The following is an 18,978-nucleotide window of genomic DNA, read 5'->3' as shown; positions in this document are numbered from 1 at the left end:
ACCTGATTAAACCCTCTTGTGCAACACAAAAGCAGTAGAACAACAAAGACCTTTGCCATAGGAAAATGCTGCATGGCAGGGACTGCATATCCTGATTGGAGACTGTTGTGCTGCAAGGAACCTAAGCAAAAAACCCCAAAACTCACACTTCAGCTCCTGATTTTCAAGTTTTCTGATCAAAACACCATCATTTTCTTTGCCCTTCTCCCAAAATCATCACTGTCTCCACTTGCAGTCCCTTTATTCCTGTACTGGGAGGGAGAGCTCAGGGATGGCCACAGACCCATTTTTGAACACAATGACTTTATAGGTAAGCCTATAATTAATATGAATTACACAGACTTCCCGATGACTTTGGCACTCAGGAAGCCGCTGCAGAGGGGAGGGTGTCAGTGCAGGCCAGCTGCCGGGCACCGCCACCGTCCATGGCAGACCTCCTTCTGCACCAGCACCTCCGTGGCTGCAGTCACCACCATGCCAACCCACTCCTGCTCACCCCTGGAGCTAAGGAAACACACCCCGAGCTTCATGGCTCAGGGTCGAATTCCCTCCTGCTACTGCTATGGGTGGCAGGCACCTCTCGGAGAGAGTAGCCGTACGGCAGCCTTCACCAGAGCTTCTCTGCCAGCGCCTAAAGGCAGCCAAAATACCTTTATTGTTGTTCATCTGATGACTTTGGAGCTTAAATGAGATCCTAAGGGTAGCATCTACAGAAGCGTAAAGTCACTGACCATCCTACCACCACCAGCCTGAGTAATGAATCCCAAAACAAGGTCTGGTCCAGCCAGCAGATCTCCCTGGTTGTGCAAAGACACTGCTTTGGGCTCTCAAGCTGTTAGAAACCCATTTATACTAAGTTACTCCACTTTTTTTACCAGTAGAGCAACAAAACAACTCTCTTTGCCATTGAATAAAGAGGCATTCTGCTGCTTACACGAGTTTCTTCTTTCAGCCACTTTTGACAGGAGTAGCAACCCTGAGGTGATTGCCCAGGATCTCCAAAGAAGAAATTCTGCCACCACTTTGCTCAGCACATTGTCCATCAGTGTGAAAAAGAAGCAATTAATGGGCTAACACGTAATCCTTTGGAAAGGTTTCCAGAGTGGGGTTCGCTAAAGAAGGGATCTAATTTGATAGATACAGCCAAAGCTGAAGCACCACAGACCATTAGCTCTCTACTATGTTTTTAATCAAAATGTATGTATGGTACACCTAGAGTTTACTCACTTTAATCTAATCAATGGCAGAGCCTGACTTATTTGGGGCAATTAAAGCGTAATCTTCCCTTAGATAAGTGCTTTTGCATTGAAGAAAACTCCAAGCTGTCTTCAAGAGATGAAGTCTATTTACCCTTCGTCTGATTTTTCACAATTCATTCCTCGCTACTTCTGTTAATTAGCGACGCTATTTATGGTTGATTTATTTCTATTTGTTCCCATTCTTAGGATTAGGTGAACGCAGAAATTACTACAAATAAAACCAAAACTATTAAAAGCATGTGTGCTGAGCACATGGAGCCCTGCCTCACCCAGCACATTTTCTCTAGGCACTAAGTAACTCCTGCTGAGCTCCTCATCAAAGACCAGCCTTGCACAAGAAGGTATTAGGACGGAAAACCCAAATTTGCTGAGAAAAGCCATTCCAAATTCAGTCTGGGGAATCCATGATGTCATCTGAGTCACAGACTCAAATGACATTTAAACCGGTCACTTCTCTGGGATGCTGCATAGTCCGCAGTACCATGACATCCCAAAGAGTTGATCTTCACTTCTGCAAAGTGCAAAGTGTTTTCACAGGTGGAGAATGAGGTATACAGGCTTCATAAGAACTTGATAGGTTCAAGTTCAAATTTAACTCACATCTGAACTCCCTGAATGCATAGCTGTGGTCAAACATAAGCTTTGCCTATTCTAATTGAGAAATACTCATTATTATTTGGAGTGTATTTGTAAGCAAAATCCCTGGTGGGAAGTCTGGACCCCGTTCTGCTGAAAGCCCTGGAGAAAATGCTTCTGTCCCAAAATCCAGCCTGGTGGAGTGTAGGCCAGTGTATTTGTCAGATTAGAGCATGAGACTGTTGGCTTCCCCCTTAAAAAAAGATAATCTCAAGCCTAAAATCTAGCAGAACATTGAATAACTTTATTGTATTTCAGATTTTCTTTTAAACAAAGATGACCACAAAAGGGGACTGGAGCGATTTGCATAGACTTCTTAAAATATTGCAACCTTCAGAAATAAGTCTGGGGTCTAGGAGATAATGAAGGGGCCACAGTCTCACATCAGTAACATACTGGGAAGAGCTGCGAAGGAGTAGAGCATCTTCCTCACCTCCCTGAGAAAGTCGTACATTAACATCTCATTCAGTAGAGCTGTGAAATTTTTTCTCTATTCCAATTATTCAGGTACTGAAAAGGTATTAAAATTTATTACTTTTCACAAATACTAATTTTTCTCCTTTTTTTTCCCCACATCACTTTGGATCAATCGAAAACATAAGAAGAAAAAAAAATTTTTAAAAAGGTTTTCATCTTAAGTCTTATATAGTCTTCCTCAGCCAGAAATACCACCAAGCCCTGCACAGAGGAGGGCTCTATTGCTATCCCCAGCATTACAGAAGGTGAAATTGGGGCACAGCCAGCTGAAAGGAGGGCTGCTTCCACGTTTCCCAGCAGACCAGCAAGAGAAGTCCCATCTCTCAAGTCCTGACCCAATGTGCTGGCTTATACAAAATACCAGAATTTTTTTTTTTTTTTCCCTTTTTTCCCCCCAGTTCCAGCTTAAATACAATCTTGGCACAAAGCCAGGCCAATAACTTTGGTTACTGACTTTCAGGTGTTACACTCCATTTGCAGAGAGCACCTGGTGTGCGGCTCTGCAGGGACATGACAGCCGGGGATGGGGGAATGCTGGCGATGGACCCTTCTGAGCCAAATTAATTGGGCACAGAGGTGCATTTCCCAGTGATGCTCAGGGGTTGTACCACCCACAGGAGGGAGACGACAGACCACCTGCCTGGTGTGCTCGTCTCTGCGAAGGATAAAACTAAAACGGGTTGGTTAATGAAGTTGGCGGTCAGCCCAAATCACACTCCCACCCGTGCTGCGTACAGTGAGACAGGGTTGGGTTGGTGGTCAAACACCCGTCATGAGCACCCCTCCATCTGGGATCAGTGGGTTCAGGTCGCTCAGAGCAGGTGCCATTGTGTGTAGAGGGAGTGAACGAAAATGGCAGAGCCCCAGCCCACCAAGGTGCAGGGCAATTTGGAGTCAGGCTTAAGCACGGTGTCTTGCGGTTGTATCTGCTTGTGTGTGCTTTGAGGAAAGCTCCTTAGCCAGCGGTTTCCACGTGTGGCTGTGGGATGGACAGGATCTCAGGAAACCCTAAGGTCCATATGAGGTCCAGCTAACAACTTGAGATTGGAGGATCTCCTGATCTCCTCCTAGAGCAAATTATAACTGTGCCTCCTGTGCATTTATGGTAGGTCCCAAGTAGGGTGGGGTACCCATTGTCTTGAGGGTCAGCAGGTGTAAGAGAAGCATTCAGAGAGCCTTATGTGGCTCTTATGCTTATGGTTTATGGCTTATGTGCCTTATGCTTCTCCAGTTGACATACAGGTACTCTAAATGTAAGGTGAAGCATGTCTACCCCCATCACAAACCAGAACGATGCGCATCCCCTGTTGCAGGAAGAGAAATGCCTTTCACATAGTGGGCAGTAAAAACAGAGAGCGAAAGGCAGCTCAAGAGATATCTTCACAACATCAAACAACATGATTGTCTATGGGGCAGGAAACCCAGGTGGAAGCCTTAAGCAGAGGAGACCATTGTTTAAAAAAGGAAAAATACTCACATACAAAATCAAAAATACATAGGCCTGGATAATTAGCCCTGTTGGTTTTGATACTTTAGGATTCGAATTTTCTAGCTTCTCTTTCTGAAGACAAGAGTTAGAAAATGCCCAAGTAAGAGAAGAAGGGAGCTATAATTCTCTCGAGCACATAAACTCAGGCACCAGGCTTTCAGAGGAAACCACCTAAATGCATAAAATCAACCCAAACACCAGAAGACTCTCAGTAAAATCCTAGAAGCTGGCAGTATTTTAATTTTGCTACAATACTGCTAGCTGTGTATGAACATCTTTTAACTATAGTTGTTGCATGCAGTAATAATGTTAATTCAGCCACGCTTAAATAGAAGCAAATCCTCCCTTTGTTTCTCCCCTCCTCCAGCCTTACAGAGCTGGGGAGAATGAAAAAGGAAAAACGCTGATGTTTTATGCCTTGATCCAAAGGCTTATGGCACCAATAAATCAATATGTAAATATGCTAACGGGATTTCTTGATAAAAAATTCATTCTTGCCCCAGCTAGTGTGGACTCACTCAGCTGCTTTATTCATGACATTCCTGCCTGCCTGGCACTGTGAAAGCTCTTTCACTGTCAAAAAGTACAGGCTGGCCAAGGGACTCTACCTATTTTTTTAATCTTTTTTTGTAATCTCTTCTTCCCTTTCTTTTATTTTTAAACAGCTGTAGACTTTAATTATGAATGTAAGCTCGGTCCAGGCAATTCCTATTGGAAACGTGTAACGCATGTTCACGATAAGGAAGGTCAGACCTATGGTGGAGGTACCCAGGAGAAAACATTACCCCAGCAACCACACAACCGGTCACCCTGTGAACCCCACTGGGCAGTTATGACACTGACGCTGCCTGGAACATGTGTTTTACATACGTGAGCACCTTCTGCAAGGTCACACAGCAAGTTAACGGCACGATGATGAACAGAGCCCAGAAAGACCAAAGCTGTAACCAGAGGCACCCAAATGCATCTCATGGGCTACCTGCAACCCCAGAACCTTTTGTTTGGTTGGGAGACTTTAGCTGTGGCAGCGGAACAAGGCACTGCCAATGGCCACAGCACTCAGCCCACAGGTCACCCAGCAGTGCCATGGGGGCACCTGCACCAAGCCAGACCCATTTATCTCCTGGTCCTCAAAAGCAGTGTCTCACAAAGACCAAACGTTCCCTAGCTGAATTCATTATTCATCATAAATCTAAAAGCCAAATAGTTAGTAAGACCGAGTAATTAAGATAGTTTCACCGAAATGTGGCTTAAGCCAAGCTGCTAAGGAGGCAGCCAATTCATCCAGCAAAACTGCACGATACTCTACGATTCAAACCAGCACGGCAGGTGCCTCATGTTGTTATCTTCAAGTTTCTTTTCTCTGAGCAAGCAACCGAGTTCTGTTTTCTAAGAAGGGGGAGAAAGCACTGCCAGGCCCCCACACAAGGCTGGCAGAGAGGCTGCTGGGGTTGGGTTGTGCGGAGTTTGAGGAAGGGTTGCTCCTTGAAAAAACAGGCACCACTTTTAAGTTTTAAATTCTTGGAAAGCAAGAGTGCTTTACCTGTCATTCATTGCTTGAGAAGGCTCATGTGTAAGTCGTGTTACACTTAGAATAAATTCAGTGCTCTCGATGGTTTTTTTCTTACACTGCAAAGCCAATCAACAAGGCTTCAGGTATCTGCTATCTTTCACTGAAGAGCCAAAGCTGTCCCCAAATGTAGTCCTAAGGCCCTATACACACACTTATGTGTACACACACACACACACATTTAGAGCTCTGTTCGGTTTCGTTGCTTGTGGATACACGTGGTATTTAAATAAGGATAAAGATGCATTCAGACCAAAACATAGGTTTTGTTGGTCTAGCAAGTAAATGCAGAATAAACTTTTCCTCCCACTCAGCAGCCCCTGTGGCCTGCAGCCCCTAAGTCAGCCAAAGAGAGCCAGTCACATGGACCAATGCCCAGAACACTGAAACAATCCAACAGTCAATCATTTTCTGACTTTGAACATAGGAAATTGTGGGTCAATGCCAGAAACCATTGTAGATACAACAGTCCTAGGAGTAATGTGTAGGCTTCCTCATTATCTTAAATGCAGATTTTTCCCTCTAAACATTGTTGGCAAAACCTTCCCAAGAAATTTTCAATAGCAGAAAACTGTTTTAATTAACTAAAGTCTTGATTCCATTGTATAAAGTTATAACAGCAGGCTATTACATGCATGCTTTCTTCAGCAGAGGGTTGGGATTGAGCAGAGTATTGATCTATTTAGGTTAGGCCACCTTCTCATTTTGTCTTCTAATGAGACTACATCCAGCGGTACAGCTTCTCCTCTAGTTAATTATAAGCAGAAAATATCCTTGTAGATCCATCTACAGCTCACAGAACTAGCTGGGGCTGAGAGCTCAATCACGCAAACTTCAGAGCACAGCAAACCCCAAATCCAACAGTCCTTTGTCAATGCAAACCCTGCTTCTCAGGACAGGAGTCCAAAGCTATTTTATCACTACCATCTTCCTGTTTCAGACAAAAGAAAACAAAAAACAGTTGGCCGTGATCCTCTCAGCTCCATCTAAAAATGTTTCACAAGTTTTTATGAAGACATTTTAAATAGAAAAGGACTGTCTGCTACAGGAAATTTTTCTTAACCACAAGTCTTGCCAAATTTTTCCAAATTTGAATGAAAACTAGTTGTGAAATTCCAAATTCAAATGTGAAAATATTTACTATAGTGTAAATTCATTAAGTCTGCAGAAAATTATGAGCTTGGCCCAGAGCTCCTCTTCTCCGTATTCTAAGTGTTTTCTCTGGGAAGCACACTGCTGAACAACAAAAGGTTTTGCCACTGACCATGCTAATAAACAAACTAACCCTAAAATAAGCAGACGCACCCAACGTTTCTTGTTGTGTTGGTGAGCAGTTGACTTAACTGTTATTAAAACACAGTAGCAAATTCTTCAAATTACACCTGCCCTGTTTAGGAAACATCTGCTCAAAAAAAAAAATGGGAATTATCCACCTTTTTCTCTTGGCTTCCTCCCATGCCATACAGAGCAGCTGTGCAAGTGCTGGTCTCCACTACTGGAAGGCTTCACCACTCTGGGGTCTGTGTCTAGACTGCTCCCCGACCCTGCGAGGAGCTGACCTCCGGCCGGTGAGCTCAGCGGCTGGTACCAGCATTGCTACAGCACTACAAGCTCTGCACAGGATAATTGCTCCAAATTTACCTGCTTCTCTGTTCACAAACAAATGAGCAAATATTTTTAATCCAGCTAAATGACACCGACGCTTCCACCATAACAGCCAATGCAAGTTCTCCAGCTGCTTGGGCTGTACCCTGAGCTCTTACATGGCTACAATCCTATGCAGATGAACTTCTCCCACTTTTGCATGGTTTTTCAGTCTGGACACTAGGTGAGGTGGCTTTTATCTAGAGTTTCTCTTGTTTCATGAGCAGTTATCCCACTTTCCACAGTTACTGGGCAATTTTCCTCCTGCAAGGGATTCGCAGAGCTTTTGGTGGATTTTGGCACACGGAACACAAAGAATAAGAAAATGTTGCTGGAAGAAAATATCATTATCAAAAATTTCCTATTTTATAGTCTCTATAGTGCTGGGAAATCTATTTGTTGGAGGGAAAACAAGAGGTTGCCCAGATAGATATCCCATCCCTGGAAACATTCCAGGCCAGGTTGGACGGGGCTCTGAGCAACTTGTCGTAGTTGAAGAACGCCCCCCTCACTGCAGGGGGGTTGTACTAGATGGCCTGTAAAGGGTCACTTCAAACCCAAACTGTGATTCCATAAAAAGGAGAGAGGCTTAAATGTGACTGACATTGCTGACCCTGAAGACAAAGGAGAACAATGGCATCTTCTCCCAAAGAGCAGCTTCAACTTGCACCTTGTTGAGCACCTTCCTGAGATACACCGAGTGATCACAGAGGACCTCTGCCTCACCAGATTGTTCCCTGCCTCTCTCCCACTGACACGACACAGAAAACAGCCCTGATACCACCCATCTGTGGAGTTCCCCAAGCCCAGCACCCCCTCAGCTGCCTTGCACCCGCACACCGAGCATCCCACTCACCCCACCACCGAGTCGCCCAGACACAACGCCGCACTGAGACGCCAATATCGCACCCGTTACCACAGCCTGCCTTTGTTCCTCTCCCGCACCCCAGGGCACGCGGCCTGCCGGTAAAAGAGCCGTGGCTTTCTCCCAGAGCCCACGCACAGCCAGCCTCTTCTGCAGGAGAACCTAGCCGCAGGCATTTTGGGTTGCCGTAGGAACTACAAGAGCAAATAAAGTCTTCGCTTTTGGTTTTCTTAGAAGTGTTCTGTTATTCTCTTCCACTCCAACCACAGATGTAGCAGTCGTGGTACAACCAGACTGGCATACTTGTGAAAGCCTGCAGCTGCCTTTTTCATCCTGCGTAGGAAAGCAATTGCTGGGCCTGTAAGAGCTGCTTGTTCCCGCGGTGCTATAATATTGTCAAGCTGCAAGTGAATTTCTTCAGCTGGAGTTTTCACCTCTTGGCAAGCGTTGATGATTAAGCTGTTGTTTGGAGAGATTTTCATTTCTTTTCAGTGAGCAACTGCTCTGTTGAAGGGGCTCTTTAAGTTTGTATGATATATGTCACTCGCCTGCTGTATATCTTAAATGTCTCCTATTAAACCTGGAGGTGGCCACCCCACAGTCATTCTGAATATACCTGCATTGAGACGTTAAATAAAACGCAGAAGATTCAGCAAGGCACTTAAACCCTTGCTCAACTTTACACATTTTCTCAACTGCTTTTCTGAACAGGGTAATTTGCTGGATCAAGACTGAAATGTCCCAATCCTTTCAGCCTTAGAGAGAATGTCCATGCGGGCACAGGGTCAGACAGCCCGTGTTTCCAGGCAGGTGGAGACCCAGGCATGGTCAGAGACATGCATCACACCCGTCTTGGCATCTAAATATTTCAAAGCCATTTTGGCCTTAGACATGCTCCACATTTTCCATGATATCCTCTTTGGATATCTGCAAAGCCTTCCAGACGAGGAAGCATGCAAAGCCTGGCATGCAGTAACACTGCATTCCTAAAAGATCTGGGAGTTCAGCCCTTTGGCAAACAGGCCCCATGGTCCTCCAAAATCCAATTTGGATTTGGAATTTAGACCACTATGAGATTGTTGTACTGACAGCTCATCATCCCACACAGGATCCATCAGTTGTACAGATTCCTCCATTTACCGTGTGCTTTTCTCTCACAGGGGCCAGCACAGCAGACCCGCTGGGCAGGGGAAACCTGTGCTGCTTGTTCAGTGATCTCCGAGGGATTTTTCAGCTGAACTACAAGCCTGTTGATGAACACACCGGTTTATTATATCTACCTGACAAGGTCTCATTAGTAGCAAATATGTTATTCCAAAGCCTGGTGCGAGGTTTCTCTCTGGGAAAAAGGGAGATGAGAAATCCAGTCCACCTCCTGCTCAAGAGCAAGGTGCTCAGGACAGTTTGGGCATAGAGTTCTAGGCAGGGTTTTGAGGCACAGAGAAGTTTGGTTATTTTTATGCCACCAGGTTTCTGCCTGGCAGCAGGGCACAGGTAGTAGGTGATTCCATTTATACAAGAATTTTTGAAACTTTGGAAAAATGCTTAGAACTAGATGACTGTCACACAGAAGTGAAAATGATAATCTAAATGAATGAACTTTGACCTAAAAAACTCGTTTTTCTACATAATAATAAGCCTCGCTGCCACTCAAGCAAAACACAGGTAACAACATGATGGGATGGAGCAAGCTTAAAACCAGCAGGAAACATGGGTGAAATCCACACCTCTAACCAGCTGGAAGAAGGTCTACACATCAACCCATACAAGACCTCAGAAGAGGTATAAATGGGACGTGGGCATTGCAGAGGCCACGTGCAGGCTCTCGCTGTTGGGATGGGTTTCACACGTGGTGAGGCTGCAGTCAGAACTTCCAACATGGTTTCGTGCTCAGGTTGATAGTTTGGCTTTTCTTGCCCCAGTTTGGTCATCCGAAGTTGGTCCCTGCCTTCTGCTGACTTCCAGCCCCAGTTCTGCACAAGCACCCATCCACAAGTCCAGGCTTTTCCCCTCTTCTCCCACAGCTATTTGCTATTGCAGTGATCCTGTACTCAAAACTGCTGCCAGGCTCTTGGCTGCCTGCTCCTAATCCTGCCATCGCTGCTTGACTTTCCTGAAGTGATTGGTGATACCAAAACACAGGAAAACAACACTATCCCCACAGCAGCAGCGACAGACTGGGAATTACCTATCACTTTTGTGTGCACACGTAGGATGGCTGATTCTTAGTAGCAGATTAAAGTCATCCTAACTCAATACTGAATGCAATTTAATGCTAACACCATCCAGCATTTTCTCTTCTTTATGAAACTGCAGGGAGAAAGAGAGCACAGTTACATCCGTGCAGCACCTTAGCATGGCACAGGAGCTCAGCCCCCATCTCCATCGTGAGTGCACGACGCCAGTGCATTACACATGCACTGCTGGCTCCGTAACGCAGAGCCTGGTCCCAGGCATCTCCCTTGGCACTCAGTGCATTTCCAAGAGCAAACACACAGTGACAAGAAAAGTTCAGCACTGGTGAACGCCAGGTCCCAGGGGTAATCTGTCTCCCAGACAGAACTATGCGAAATTTTGCACGATATAACCCAGCTGTTAGGCAGATGCTGTGTGCTCTTGGGTCTGAAATCCCTAAAACCCCTGAAAAGTCAGAACAGGCTCCTTGCTACAGACAAGACTGTGGTGGCCCATTTCTTCACACCCCTCTAAGCATTATTGATTTTTTTTCTTCTGTTTGCTTCTCACTTCTCGTAGCGTACTGCATTATTAGATCTCCAACAGAGCTACATCCACCTCTTTGAAGACCCAGGTAGATCTTGAGGCCCTGGCAACCCGCTGTGTTCCCAGAGAGCATTTCAGCTCATGCAACACAATATCAGAAAGCTTAAGTGAAGGCAAGTCACCCTTTGTCGTGATCGTGCTGCTCTGTGCAGCCACTAAGGCCAAGCGTGGCATCAGTCCCCTGGTCTGTTCTGTGGGTGCTGCTCTCTTCCAGCCCTGGGTCCTGGCAGCCCACGTTCAGCTGAAGCGAAGCTTGCCCCTTAGGCACAACAGAGAATCCAGCGTAAAAGAAAAACCATATCAGAAATGTGTTGTGTGATTGAGAATGGCAAAACAAAACCTTTCTTTGTCCTTACTCTTCCTGTTAACATAATGTAAGGAAAGCACTTCAGCCAATTTTCCCCCTTTTCCTGTCTCCTTGCATGTTGCTGGCTAAATAGTTTTGTTCCTCAACATGCTAATACAAGGAACAAGGAGAGCTGATACACACACACGCACAAAGAGTGAGCATAGGAGACTGAACCCATCACAAACCCCCTCAGCTCCTGACACTGCAGGCTGCCAGCCCCAGGACACACAAATACCACTGTAAACAAAATGTCATTTATTCTCATCCCTCTCAGTATCTGGCAATTATGGATTTGTGCTTTAGTAGACAGGCTTCAGGTCACTTCTAACAGACAGCAAACAACGGTACATTAGGTGTATTAGGAGAGAAGAGCAATTTCAAAGTCACCCTTCACGGAGTCCCACAGCCTTTGCTCTTGCACTTACTGCTGTACCAAAGTAGGTGTGACAGTCACACATTAGGAAAGCCAAGTGCATAACCTCACAGGAAACCACAATCAGGAGAAAGGGGCCAGCAAAAAGCCACTTAAGTCACCTTTAAGCCTTTACTGGCAGATTTAAGAGGTGCCTGAAAGTGTGGGGACTCTTGAGCCCAGGAGAAATCTCATAAGCAGGCAGCGAGCCAAGAGGAACCTTAATCCAAGTCTCCGAGATGCAGGGATGCTGCTTCATGTTATTTATTTCCCTCCTGCTTTCTGTTGTTTATTCACCTGCACCCTTCCTCCACCTTCCTGGAGGGTTTTACACAGGAAACCATTTCATCATGCAGGCAGCCAGTGCTAGTTACATCCAAACTCCTCCTGAGGAACATCACCTTTGATTCCTCAACTCATAGTTGTGACTGATGAAGACCGAGTGTCGGCAGTTTGATCTTTATAGATAAATGTCCCCAGAAAGGCATAGGTGAACTCTCCAAACAACTGGGTCAAACAGATTCTCTTCTTCCCCTACAAGCTCCAACACATCAACCATCCCACCAACAAAACCATCTCTGGATTGGGCTGGAAATGGAACAATAATTATATCCCAACCCTCCATTTCTGTATCTTCATGGGAATCAAGAAATTCAAAGACATAAAGGGGAATGGAAAATATCAAGTGAATCATAAGCTGTTCTAAATTCAGTGAGGGTAAAGTTCTAGTTGGGATCCAATTTAGGGAAGACTTACATTTTATTTGAACTATTCATTCCTACTTACAAGAATATTAAGTTAGGCCCAGTCCACAGTCTTTAAATACCCACTGGACACTAATATTTGACAGTAGAAAATAGAAGAAACATGAAAACCTCTTGCCATTAAGATCAAAAGAGAGTGAATGTACACTTTGACATTTCTCCTTTCCTGCAAGGAGTCCCTATTTTGCAAAGCAAATTCCACCATGTAGCTTTGAACTCCTGTAGAGAAAAGATAAAAGGTGAAAACCCAGCTCTTTGAAAGTCAACATCAAGACTTCTGCCAACTTCAGATGAATCAGGTTTGACCCATGATTTTCTGCAGGAGAAGTGGGGCCACAAAACACACTCCTCAGCAACTTGGAAGCTCATCATGCACCTCCACTGCAAAGGCATGAGTACACCTCATGGAGGGGTATAGACCAGCTAGCTCGAACAGTGTTAGCTGTGTAACCTCTACAGCAAGGAGCTCAAAAACCTTCCTAATCCACCGAGTCCAGAATGGAAGGCATTGAGCTCCAGGCTAACCACAGCTACAGTGCTAGGTCTACCCTAGCTGTCTTCTCTGGCTACAGGCTCTGTAACGAAAGCTTCTACTTAGCACAATAAAAGAACTGTTTTAATTGGGGAATTCATGGGCAGGCACAAGACTTTTCAGGCTTTTCCCACTTTGGAAAACAGGGTGAGCTTCCCATGAGAGTCAAGATCAAAGGCAGGAGAGTGTTTCACAATGGACAAGAAAGTTTTTGTGTAGGAAAAACTGAGAATTATTGCTACAGAAGAGGAAAACAGGAGTTATACTATTGCCTCTTTAAAAAGTTTTAAACCTCCAAACTGCCTATATTAGCAATATCCAATAGATTAATCACTGTCATTCACAAACACTACGCCTTTAAACAGGATAATCTAAAATACCATTGTTTAATTTGAAAACTAGATCTGGAGGAAGATCAGGACTTAGATCCCTGGGCAGCACAGTTTCTCTTGCTGAGCATCTGCATTATTTCCTACCACCTCTGTATTTGTCCCCAACACTCAGCCTCAGTTTTCCTTACTCGGACTCTACACCTTAGTTTGCCAAGAACTCGGAGGGAATCACTGGAAACGTTCCCCTCCCTCAGCAGTGTTAACAATCTCAATCTCCAGCAGCCACTGGTTATTGTCAGACATCTATGCTTAAAGCACGATAACAAGTGTGGCATGGTCATACTTAGCTCACAGTGAGCTGGTGCTCTAGGTAGGTTTTTCCCAAATTTCATGGTCCAGAAGATGCTCTCCCCATACTTCAGGGATCTCTCATCTGTCTGCACTGGATTAGGCTGAAGAACTGTGACACTAGGTCCTCCCACACCAAGGAAAACTGTTTAGTTACTCCATTTTAACGCATTCCTGGATCACGTTGAAAACAGTTTAGTTACTCCATTTTAACGCATTCCTGGATCGCGTTGAAGCCTTGAATTAGCAGGAGATAAGTGCACTCCCTTTGCTGGAGAAAAGGTGCTTCCCTGTCCTCAGGACACAGTAACTTTCCTAAATCACCTGTTGCTCCTTGGGCCTTTTTGAGTAGAAGCAGGCCACAGCTGACAAATCTGCAGCTCACAGAAGCATTTGTTAGGAGCAATTGCCCTGATGCTATTGTGCTGCTGATTCAGGAAGGAGTTTTCCCCAGCTTATTCTTAAAGCATTTCACCCGACTGATGATTCAGTCTTTTTGCTTCAAGCATAAATCACCTTCCAGATAAAGTCTTGCTAGGAAGCTTTCATTGGTCCTAATTAAAGTGAAACTCTGTGAAGGGATAAACAATGGATCAGCAAGGAAAAACTGGGCTGAGATTTGTGAACTTGCATTCTCCCTGCCCTCCTAATTCCTCAATTTTTCACAGGAGGAGGAGTGAATATTTGCAAGGTAGATTACTTACTGCAAAGCTGAGCCTTTGATACTATTTTTCTCTAAATCTGTAGGCAGGCTGCATCTGGACCACATAGAAAGTCATCTCAGTCCTTTGGCAATGACAAAATAACCCTTCACAACAAGGCTCTTGCTTTGGAAAGACATGAGCCAAACCATCAAACTCAAGTCCAAGCTCCCTCTTTCCTGAACATCAGTTTATACCAAACCCTTCAGCTTGCCTGATGCCACCACAGACCGACTTTTCAGTCTCAAAGCTGCTTTCAGGACAGATCCAACTCTCTCCCTACGTTAAATTAATGCCCAACTGGTAAAGTACATCTCACCCTGTGACCGATCCCAGCCATCACCACTGCAAAGAAAAGAACAAACTCTTCTGAGCACCCCACAGCTAAGGTGGTAGCAGGAAAAGAGGAGCAATAACAAAGCCTTGTTGATGCAGGGCAACAAATCCATCAATCCATCACCATTTTCCAGAAGGAAATGAATGACCCATTAAGGAAACAGTCTGTAACCTCAACTTCCCTGTAATGGGTCTTGGTCCTAGACTGCCTGGCATCAAAGGGATTTCAGCCCTACAAATGGATCCCATGTGAGGCTCTCTGCTTCAACAGCAGGAAGAGAGAGGGTTTGCACAAGCGAGGCAACAAACCCATCCCAACCAAACCCAACATGTGGCAGCGGGCACACAAAGGGAGGGGTGAAGGAAGGGCTCTGTTAAACCTGAGGAACAGCAGCCTTCCGTGCTTTCTAGTTAGTTAGTGGGAGAAAAAGCACCAGCCTTTTTTCTTACTAATGCATAATCACAGCTTCCATAGACCGCACCTTGCCTCTCGGGGTCCCACAGCCTTTTGCTAATCTTAATTAAGCAACACATTGAAAGTAGGTTCATAGCTCAGCTCTGATGACTATCCTGCATCAGCGGAATGCTGGTTTCCTTGAGGAGACCAGAGGCTGGGGCTAGCAGGGAAACTAGCCTCACCATTGCAAAATTTTCCTGGCCAAAAACATTATCCCCAGCAGTGGAGAACTCAAGTGGTGAATCAAAGCTCCTGGAACAAGTGACAAACAAGTAATAACCTCTGACACTGTTGTCTGAGCCTAAATATGCTCGCTTACCTCCCAACCTCCACAAACCAAGGAGAGGGACCCTCACACACGCTCGTTTACCCCGCCATTCAAGTTCTGGATGCAAGAGGCAACATCCTCCAGCTTCTTCCCATATCAACCCACTATGGGTCCGGTAGGGCCCCAGCTGATTCAGGCAGCATTAAGGTGCGGCTGCTGGACTGACTGGTGCTGGAAGCATGGACTGGCTGCATTGCTCTTACCTTTGCACAGTCTGACAACCGCATGCACAAACACACACCATACTGCGTTGTCAGTCATTGCTGCAGTGTGGTTTGGGCTTTTGTTTCCTTTTTAAATTTGGTGAACTTAGAGTGGGCACAGAAGAAACCAAGACGAAAGCTAGGCGGCCAGAAAACAGCGGATGACTGAAGCTGTGAAAAAGTTAAGGGCTGCACAATAGTGGATCTTCTCCACCCACATCTTTTCTCAACTATCAACCTGCAAAAGCACAGCCAGCTCCTCAGCAAGCAGAGCAGCACAAGGAGGGGGTGACACAACGTGCAGGGCAGGGCCAAGGGAGAGCGGGCAGAGGTGGCTGCTGGCGCTAGTTACATGAACACCGTCTGCCCGGTGATCCTGTAGCACGACACGCTCCACTCACCCTCCACCCAACAAGCAGACTGTTCAGAGGCCCTCATATCTGTCAGAGATATGAACCCACCAAGCATTAAAACCTAACCTGGGGTCTCAGAAAAGGCTTGACATTATACAACAAATACCCAACTGCAACTCATTCAGGCATCTCTTTCCAATTAGATTAATGGGTATCTAGAATGCTACTATAATGGTTTCCAAAGCAACCTCCAAAATCAATACCCCAATAGTAAGGTTCTGGGTTTTGCATGTGGTACAAAGGCAGTTTTGGGAGAAGATGATCTAATACACCACATATTGATTAATCAATTCCAGCCGGGACGCTAATGGGCTTTTCTTAAAACAGTTGGCACTAGAAGGAAGGAGCAGGATTGCTGAAAACAGGTTGTGTGATGAAGTTTCAGGGTGAGGGGAGGGCATGCAGTGGGGAAATAGGCCCTTCTAGAGATTACTTTAAGTGGGCAGAGACTGGGAAGAAATGGAGGAACTGAGCAATGAATGAAGAAGGCAATAAATCAGATTTATTGGCTTCAAACACAGCAGAATTGTACCTTGCAATTTACTGTAGTTGATATTAATAATACTTTCCTGTTGCTACAGAAACCCTCACAGGAAGGTCTGTGAAAGAGCTTAGCAGGGGTCTAGAGTCTGTAATGAAGTAGACTGAACACTTTGTAGTCCTACTGGCCAGTGAAATGGTCTGGAGGCATTATTAATGTCTACCTTAGTTATTTTTCCACATTGGCACTTCTGGCTAAGACAGCGTGGGATAATTCAGATCATCCATGCATGGCTGTCAGATTGTCCTTCCTCCTACAGTCAATGGAAAGAAGCAGCCAGTGTAGCCATACGCTGCTAATCATCACCACTCACTCTCTCCTTCCTGTCCCTGTACTTGATAAAGTCCTTTATTACCACAGAAAATGGAAGTATAAAACAGCTGGACCATCCTCCATCACTTTACACCAACTGTAGAAACATGTGAAGATTTAAGCAAATCACAAAGCTGAGGAGAACAGGTCTGCAACAGATACACAGGTCCCTTACAGCTCCCGAAGAGCAGCTGTCACACTTGGCAAGGAAATATGATACAGATGATGGAAACCAGCTCTATTCCCAGCCTGTTAGCAAGGGTTAGGTGCTTGCCTCTCAAGACAGGACACCTCAAAAGGATAAGTATACATTACAGACACAAACAAGAGTGTTACACTGCCTGAAAGACAGCAGAGTCATTCAGTTGTTGCTAATTGGGTGAGGGTACCCTATTCTTTGTAAAATTCTAAGTAGTAAAACTGACCAAGAGGTTTTGACCTTGAGTGGCTGTGACAGTCATGGTCCTGGCTGTCAGGAGGCACAGCCAACCTAGCAAAGAAATTCAGCCTAGTGGATCTTCTCTGCAGCCAACAGAGCCACGCCAGGTGTAAAGGCGACTGATAGGGCTTTGTAAAATTCTATTGGAGTTGCCAAAACTAGTACCGGTGCTAAAATCCAGCTGATGCTGTTCATTGATGTAGGTTACAAGTTTGATCACAAAGGCTAGACCCAGTCAAGAGAGGAAACCTCTAGGTACCAAATATTAACAAGTCACTGCTTTTGCCACCCTATATTGTGCAATTTGGTAACTGATTTTCTATGGGACATCATGAGAACATGCTCCTACTCACCCACCCATCCTACAGCAGAGCACACCAGCAACTTGGAGCAACACACACCAATCCTTACACATGGCAGCACCACACTGACACAAGTCATCATGTTGCAGGTAGGCAAGTCTGCAGCCTCAAACCACCACAGGCCACAACAGTGGTTCAAAGGCTCTTGCAGGACCTGCAGAACAACCCTCGAGAAAGTAAAAACAATTCTCCTAAAAAGCAGCGTAAGGTGCTAATCAACAGGGGGAAAACACACAAACCAAATTATTTTTTTTTTCCAGAACAATATTTTCCAAACTAACATAGTGCATTACAGCACCCAAGAGTCCTACAGCCCCGTCAGCGAACTCACATTGTAGAGGATGTCTGTCCATCCCTCCATGGTGATGCACTGGAAGACGGTGAGCACAGCAAAGAGGATATTGTCAAAGTTAGTGATCCCGTAGTTGGGTCCTTGCCAGTACTCCCTGCAGGTTGTCCCACTCTCACACTGCCTGGCAGGAGGCTCCTCTCCGCAAGGAAAATCTCCCACCTCATCACCTGCAGAGAAGAACAGCAGGGAGAAAAGTTACCGACTGAAGCCAGCCGAGCGGCTGGTGCTGCTGCATCCTCCTCGCACTGCTGCATGAATGTAGTTTACATTTCAGGCTTCTTTGTGCCACTATGGGCATGTGAAAGACATTATGCCCATGTAGTCATCTATATCCTGCTGTTACAAGGGACTGCTTAGTGGCAGGGTGGAGCAGAGCCATCCCTGAAATACCCATTATTTATAGTATTTCCCAGTGTTCAGCCATGTCCTACATGAGAAACGCTACAAAAAAAAAACCCAGTGTGGTGAAAGCGAGGGCTTGGGAATGGTGCATACTTCAAACACCGTGATCCAACGATACACCCTGTACAGCATAGCCAAGCGCTCAATACTGGCACTACAACATGGCCCCAGAACTGCCCAGATACAGCTGTTAGACCACAGCTGCATGAGGAGCCCCTGGCTTCGTCACAAGGCAGTGCCACCGCAGCAGCCTGCGAGGCGGACCGAGAGCTCCAGCCCCTCTGCAAGCTTTATGCTTCTGCTCAGAAGGGCAACGCTGTGGAGCGCAGGTACGTGTGGCCGGGCAGCAGCCCACCGTCAAGCCGGTCTGCAGCAGGGATGGGGTTTCTCTGCGGAGTTTCATCTCACACCCAGAGAAGGCAAAGGAGGAAGAATCCGTCATGGTTAAGGGCCACAAGGGATGGCCAGGAGGGTGGCCAACATCTTCCAGCGTCAACTGTGAAGTCTGAAGCATTGCAGCCCTCCAGAGATGTTGCAAGCACCAACAGAGAGCAGTTTGGAAAACTAAAGTGCTGCATTTTCAAAGTAAATACATATACTAAGTAATATTCCTATTTACAGAGAGATGCAATTTGGGACATATTAAAGGGTTTTAAAAGTGACACGTTACGGTA

The 18,978-nt window shown here is 45.6% G+C and overlaps 1 protein-coding gene across 1 annotated transcript in view; it reads right to left on the bottom strand.

Annotated features, from left to right (window-relative positions):
* LOC104626239 (voltage-dependent N-type calcium channel subunit alpha-1B-like) overlaps positions 1 to 18,746 on the bottom strand; it is a gene marked incomplete at its 3' end in the record, with an annotated part of 65,203 nt that extends 46,457 nt beyond the window's left edge. The window contains exons 1-2 of the mRNA XM_010294108.1: positions 18,638 to 18,746; positions 17,882 to 18,069 (exon numbers count right to left, since the gene is read on the bottom strand). Of these exons, the coding sequence (XP_010292410.1) occupies positions 17,882 to 18,069; positions 18,638 to 18,746 (297 nt within the window). The remainder of the gene's footprint in view (positions 1 to 17,881; positions 18,070 to 18,637) is intronic.
* Between the last annotated feature and the right edge of the window lie 232 nt (positions 18,747 to 18,978).

The sequence above is a fragment of the Phaethon lepturus genome, unplaced genomic scaffold, assembly GCF_000687285.1.
Source record: "Phaethon lepturus isolate BGI_N335 unplaced genomic scaffold, ASM68728v1 scaffold26219, whole genome shotgun sequence".
Classification (NCBI taxonomy): domain Eukaryota; kingdom Metazoa; phylum Chordata; class Aves; order Phaethontiformes; family Phaethontidae; genus Phaethon; species Phaethon lepturus.
This window is presented reverse-complemented; position numbering and strand designations above follow the sequence as displayed.